Raw genomic sequence first — 7,622 nt, 5'->3', positions numbered from 1 at the left:
GTTTCAGTAAAATTATTCGATCCAACCAAATTCAATACTTTTTAAAATTACTTCTTCTCACATTTCATTTATCTTTCCCCATATCTAGCTCGTCACTTCAATTCTAATTTAAGTGGGTGAAATAGGTATAAACTTTTTTTTTTTGGGTAATTTGTCCTATATATATGTGTGTGTGTGTGTGTGTGTGTGTGTGTGTGTATGGATGGGGTACGGACCGGGGAGCGTTGAAGCCTTAAAAGCGAAGATAATATTACTCTTAAATTAAGTGGTTAGAGAGTAGAGACCTTAATTAATGAATTAATTAATTAGGGGTTTCAACCACAAACTATAAATAACAAGATCTTGTAGTACTTGCACTACTTCACCAGTCCTTCAACCACCCCAATAACACATGCATGCATGCAATGCAAAGTTGCAAACACACCCACACCCATTCCTATATAAACCCCTCCCCGGCCCCTTCATGATCACACCCACACACAAGCCATTCATCTCACCATCAAACACCTTACAAATCAATCAATCACACAACCACATGGCCGCCGCCGCCGCCGCCGCCTCCCGCCGCGCCTCGCTCGCCGCGTCATTCCTTCTCCTCCTGCTCCTCGCGGCGCCGCTCCGCGGGGCCGAGGCGATCACATGCGCCGACGTGATCAGCTACGTCGGGCCCTGCGTGACCTACATCACCGGCGGCGAGATATCGCAGGCGTGCTGCAGCGGCGCCAAGGAGCTGCGCGACGTGGCATCAACCACGGCGGTGCGCCGCCAGATCTGCTCGTGCCTGAAAAGCGAGGCGTCCTCCTACTCGGGGCTGACCGTCGACGCCTTCGACAAGATCGTGGCGCAGTGCGGGGTCAGCCTCCCCTACAAGATTGGCGCTGACCCTAACTGCTCAGTGTAAGCAAAGCTTTTTAAATTTAACATAGTATCAGAGCCATGATTTGGACCTAATCCCTACCATTTTAATTTTTCTTTTTTTTAAAGAATATTTTAATATTTTCTAGTCTCATAATTAATTGGGTGTTAATTATTGCAGATTGAACTGAGGCATACAAATTAAAGGAATTGGAGCTGCATGTGGCTACACGTACGTACGCATGCATGGAGGAGTGTGAGAATAAGTTGTTATAGTTGTTCTATATGAATTTGCACTATATATATGTTATATGTGTGTGTGAAGTGGCATATGTGTGTGTCTTAATTAATTAAATAAGAGAGGGGGCCAATATTTGGCTGTTGTGAGCCATGGCCTCGTTGTTTGAGTTCAAAACAAATTTGAGTCTCTATTTCAATAATTCGTTATCTAATTATGACCATTACTGCTAATTTTGTGATGTTTTTAACTTATTTTTTTAAAAAAATCTCTGGAACTCATATATATAAACCAAATAAGTTCGCAATAGTTCCATATATATAATTGTTTGGCGAATAAAAAATAATGCATGTAACATGTACGAAATTAACATTGTTACTCACCAAATTGATCCGATAATTATATTAAAAAAAATCTATAAATTGATTAATAGATAGTGAGAATTTTACATATATATCTTTCATTTCCTCACACACAATCAAAAAAAAAAATGTAGATAGGTAAATTGATAAAAAGAAATTAAAGATTGATCATATTAAAAATGATCGGACAAATATTTTTTTAAAAAAAATAATATAAGCATAAACACTCCGTATATAAGAACTCAATTTATCTAAATAATTAATAAAGCAAATAAATTAAAAACATTTTTAAATCCCCTAATTGCGCTTAATTAGAGAGGAAATGCATGGGGATTAGGTGAGAACGTGGAGCTCTTCGCATAAGAGCTGAGGCTAGTAGTGCTAACAAAGGATCTCGGTGTTCCGGGAACCATCATGATCATCGGGCTTCTCGAAACCGACGGTCGGGATCGCGTCGGTGTTCCAAGCATCGATCTCGACACGCCATCGGCTCTGCCCCTCCTCTCGCCGCTCCGTCGCGGCCCCTTCTCCGCCCATATCAGCTCCTGGAGCTTCACCTCGCCCGGATATTGCCAGCAACACCCCATCTTCCCCGCGCGTTCGATGTACCTATGTATAAAAGATCATATATTAAATAGAGTCCGGCTACTATACTCTTATGAGTATAGGTTTCTTCGTATTCATAAGTTTTCGGCCGTTAAATCTATCCCTTTGATTATTTACATCCATTTGATCATACCATTCAACCAACCACCCACTTAATACTAGGAGTCCGCTATCATTCTAACCGCACACTCCTTCATCAAAGAGTCCAAAATTTAAGAGTATAGTAGCCCTAGCCATATTAAAGAGTCCGGCTATAACACATTTTGAAATAATTATTTGAACTTAAAAAAGGTTAAAATTAAATTAAATAGATATTTAAATTTAAAAATATTTTAATTTTACCGTCTAACTTTTGCCTTGCGCCTTCGTAATATTACAAATGTTTCAAATATTGAAACACTTGATATAATTAAACTTTTATTTTAAAAAAAAATCATAATATAATATAATTGCATGGCAAATATAGTACTTCTTCTAAAGTTCATGAATTTAGTTCAAAATGCATGTTATCAATTATTTACAACAACATTTATTACATATTTTTACTAATTATATGAACCATTAATTAAGCAAATTGATTATGTGGAGACCTTTGGCTAAATCTCCTTCCTAAGCACTCTGTGCATTTCCTTCCCTCACTCATTTCTCCCATTCCGATTCGAACGCATTGTCGACAATAAACTCTTCCACATACCTGTGATCAATTGCGACAAAAAAAAATATATAACAAATTAGTTGTTTTATTCTTTAGTAAACTAATGAATCCTTTGGATTTAAAAGCCTCTGATACCATGTTATGCAAAAGATATGAATTTGATAAGAAACAGTTCAGAAACATTCGAAAAACGATTTGCGTATACCAAGCAACGATGTCTGAAGAAGTAGATGTAGATGCTACAAAGAGCGCAGATATTTGAGTGAGGTATGCCCTGCCGCCGCCGTCCTCCGCGCTCTTCGAGTGGGCCAACCATGCTCATAGCACTAAAGTCATTGTACACTTGGCTATTCTCATGAACCACATTCCTAGCCCCTCCAACATTGCCCCTCTTGAAGCTGTTCCTCGCCACGCGCTCGCGGTGCAACTCCTGTTCCGCGTCGATGTTCTGCTCTCGATCTCGAACTGCTTGCAAGCCCTTGACGAAATCTAAGCTTGGCGACTTACCGAAGCTACTGATCATGCTTGTTTTTGGACCGTCAATTGTGCGTTCTTCGCGAATTGGCAGCATGCTGATGTTGGCTGTCTTTCTTTCTGCTACTTCATTCTGCTGAAAGCTCAGAAGGTCCTTGAACGAAAGGTCGACGGAGTCGTCGGGGACGCCGAGGTAAAGTTCCTCGAGCTCTTGCCTCGCCTTCGCCAAGGTTGCTTTGTCACCCATGAAGAGAGAGAGAGAGAGAGAGAGAGAGAGAGAGAGAGAGATTAGCTTATGAGATGAGGGGGAGCCATGAAGAGCATACATAAGGTAACCCCATAATAAGAAGAGAAGCAACAAGGAATGAGTATAGTGAATGGGAAAACCAAGAAGAATACAAACTAATTAATAAGGAGTCACTAATTCTTGTCCTAGGTTTCTAAGATCAACCATCCCTTGACAACCTTGACCAAAAATTCTATAATTTTTTTGGAGAAAAATCCATAAAATTTGATGAAAAACTAAAAGAATAGGAGCTTTTATTTGGGCTTACATATATATGTACGTCTACATTAGGCACTAAATATAGCAGTTTTAGAGACCAAATTAAAAAAAAATTACATTTAATGGAAATTAAGTTGTAGTTATTTTGATATTAATCTTGTTTAGGGTTTAGAGGATTAATTGGCCGGCAAAAGCGTCATATTTTGACTTGGGTTTTAAGGCCTGTCCTCGTCCACACGAGCAACAACGGCCGGCATGCAAATTATTATTAATACTAATACTAACATATATTTTATCTAAACTATACAATATTTTAAAATTTTAATTTTAATATCTTACAATCTACAAAATTATATATATATATATATATATATATATATATATATATATATATATATATATATATAGACGAAAAGGTANATAAACCTTTTTGTACTTATATATTTTCGGCCATTGGATGGAAAAATATAGAATAAGAGAGGGTTGGATACTTGGATAGATGGCTAATTAGTTGAATAATATGATTTAACGGGTGAAAATGTTTAAAGGAGTAGATCAACTGTCAAAATCTATGAGTACAAAAAGATCTATATTCATAAAAGTATAATGGCCGGATATATATATATATATATATATATATATAGAGCTAGTCTCATATACTATCTATAGTACCGGGGTTCTGGTACTATAGTCTCATTTTCGATTTTAAGATGTTCAAATCAACGATCCACACCGTTAAAACTGATTTAGGGTATTTAAAGTTTTTAGAAATAAAATTTTATATTTTTTCGACATAGTTTACTTTGTGATCAAACTATTTCAAAATTGTCAATTTTCAATGGCTACTATGGCAAGTTTGGAGTTTAACGGTGTAGAAGAATCTAAATTTCTTTACATTTTGATAGAAAATACTTTAAACTATCTAGATTAAGGTTAACATTCTTGATCTTGAATTCAAAAGTCCTATGATCAAATTTTAAAGAATATTCAATTTCCACCGTCCATTTTGATATAATTTATTTATTAAGTAAACGATGTCGAAAAAGACTAAAATTTTATTCCTAAGAATTTCATATACCCTATATCATATTTAACGGTATGGATCATTAATTTGAACACCCTAAGATCGAAAATAAAACTATAGCACCGGAGCTCCGGTACTATAGATAGTATAGTAGCCTAATTATATATATATATATATATATATATAAAATTGAGCTAGAATACCTTTAGAAGTTTCACCCTCTTGGTGCTTCTAGGTTTCTAGCCCTTGGATTTACTCCTTTATTACTAATATCCCTTGGATCAACCACCACCTACCACCATTATCCCAACCTTATATTTCTCCATGCAAGGGTTAAAAACTCAAAAGGACCAATCTCTTGGTGCTTTTGAGAGTATTCTAGCTCAACTATATATATATATATATATATTTTAAAAAATCATATATTATTTACTTTCGAATCACTGAATGGTTTTCACTCTGGACTAAATTTTATAACTTGCTCTAAATATATAAATACAAAAAGAGCGACGAAGTGGACCAAAAGTTAACGCGTTATTTGCTGTCCTACTAAGACTAATAAGCCAATGATATGGAGTGATGATTAATTAATTAATTAATTAATTAAGTATTATAAAGGAACCAAAATATAAGTTTGTATATGCAGGCCGAATCATAGTGTAACCCGCCCCTGGCCTATTTCGTCAGTAACTTACAAGAAGAATCTGAAATAATACTAATCAATGTAGTTGTTGGATTTCTATTAAATAAATTACGGATTGTGTATTTTTATTTCTTATTTCAAGGTTTATTTGCCATCGAAAATATTTGTCGCACAAAAAATGATTCTAAGTTTATTTTTTAAGAAAATAAACTTCGCTGAAAATATGAAGTAACTAAAATTCGAACTTATATGTACTTTTTTTTTATATTCCTAGAAATATATATTTCTCTCTCTTGGCAACTTAGTTGGACTTTAACAACTCAATCTCCTACTCTCTCTCTTTCTCAAAGGTATAACACTTAACACCAACTCAATGGTTATTTTACATGATCTTTTTTATTTTATTTTTAAGAAAATGTTATTTAGGTCTATGATATGGGTTTTCCAATTTTCACCTGTAAATGCGATGGATCGATTCATTTGTTTTAATTTGTCAAAATCGATATAAATTTGATTTTATAGATGGACAATAAAGTAGTGAGGGCCCATGATTTCACTACCTTAGTGGGCTTTGGGGCTCAACATTCCATTGTAGTTCCCCCAAATAAAACATGACTTTATTTATTTATTTTTATTTTTTTGGCAAAACGTATAAAACTTATGTGAACTATGAATCATTTTAAATTTGGTTATTCAACATTTCAACATTTTAATTTTACAATCTAACCTTTCAATTTGTAACCTTTGACTAATTTAAATCAAGCAAATAAAAAAGATTCTGAAAGATTAGGCAGTCAGATACAAATAGTTTATAGTGATTCTGAAAGATTAGGCAGTCAAATACAAATAGTTCATAGTGTAGATAAGTTGCATATGTTTTAAGTTTTTTTTTTTTCATATTTTTAGACATATTGTCCTCTTGTCTAAAATTATAAAAATAATAATAATAGTAAATAATTTTATTTATTGAAATGAGAAACTTTCGCATAGGCGATTCGGGGAAACAAACATGCCTCTAAATTTATTTTATTTTATTTTATTTTAGTTTTTATTTTTTTATTGTTTTTTATGAGGCTATAGCTTTTTATTTTGGCAGTAACGCAACGCGCAAACGGCGCTTCGGCTTACGCGGAAACACTCCCACCCAACATTATATTCCTTGTCCCCCCCGAACTATTAATTTTAATATAATTATTTATAGTAATAGTAGAGAGAATAGTACGACACATATAAATTATAAGAAAAATGCATATATTCAAAAATAGAGATGCATATTTTACATATCATATCTTACGATTTATATATTCTTTCTAATTTTTTTCGTACTATAAAATGAAAAAAAAAAGTTAACTAAACACAACTACAATAATGACTCTTAAATGATGGAATCAAGATTTACACTTTTTTTTAGGAACGTAGATTCTCCAAATTATAATTATAATTCCAAATTAATACCTAATCTATTGGAAAAAATTTCCCTCAACTTTAGCCATTTTTAAATAGGCTCTTCTCTTCTTCGACTTAATTTTTGAGATTAATAGTTCTTAACTTCTTTATATATATATATATATATTAATATATATTATATATATATATATATATATATATATATGAGATCTTAGAGCTAGTTAAGTTTTTTTTTTTTTTTTTTTTTTTTTTTTTTTTTTTTTTGCCAAAGTTGCAGACTCTATTAGCTATTAGCCACTAAGCCATTAATTATTCTTAGTTTGTCTCCTAAATAGTCATGGAAACTATTAAAATTGATATTGACCAGTTCGATAGGAGTTCTAATTTATTTGACTAATATTATCAATTTTTTTAAAAATCAAAAGAAAATTTAAGGAAAAAAAGGAGTTGAGGGAGCCATTTCAGAACGTCTTATATTTAGGGGATTTTCATAAATTTTTACTATCTTTTTTTAAAAAATATCACTGTTTGTACACACCAAAAGAGAATGCACATCTTATATTTCCTTATTCAAGGATCGAGAATTAGCTCTTGTCTTGTCTTTTTTTTAATACTAAAAACTCGTAGAATTTTTCAAATGCTAGGATGAGAGGGTGTAAGATGTGCTTTTTTTTTTTTTTTTTTTGCAGTATATAAGTTGCATTTTTTTTTTAAAAAAAAATGGAAGAACCAGCTCAAATAAGATATGATAGGTAGGGAAAACTTTTTCTTTTTGGAGAAATTTTTTAAAAAAAAAAAATTATGGCCAAAAAGCATCTATAGGGGAGCATCTTTTCCTTTTGGACTTGAGTCT

At 33.2% G+C, this 7,622-nt stretch overlaps 1 protein-coding gene across 1 annotated transcript; it reads left to right on the top strand.

Moving 5' to 3' along the window:
• On the top strand, window positions 453-1,274 carry LOC109709389 (non-specific lipid-transfer protein 1-like). The gene is made up of 2 exons (XM_020231599.1): window positions 453-897; window positions 1,037-1,274. Exons 1-2 carry the CDS (start codon window positions 464-466, stop codon window positions 1,044-1,046), a joined length of 444 nt encoding a protein of 147 aa, XP_020087188.1. The 5' UTR covers window positions 453-463; the 3' UTR covers window positions 1,047-1,274.

Source organism: Ananas comosus, linkage group 4, assembly GCF_001540865.1.
Source record: "Ananas comosus cultivar F153 linkage group 4, ASM154086v1, whole genome shotgun sequence".
Taxonomy (NCBI): domain Eukaryota; kingdom Viridiplantae; phylum Streptophyta; class Magnoliopsida; order Poales; family Bromeliaceae; genus Ananas; species Ananas comosus.
The sequence above is the reverse complement of the archived record's forward strand: the minus strand, read 5'-3'. Positions and strand labels throughout refer to the sequence as shown.

Excerpts from the sequence above, each read along its gene's own strand:
- LOC109709389 (XM_020231599.1), top strand. The coding sequence starts at position 464 with ATGATCACACCCACACACAAGCCATTCATCTCACCATCAAACACCTTA.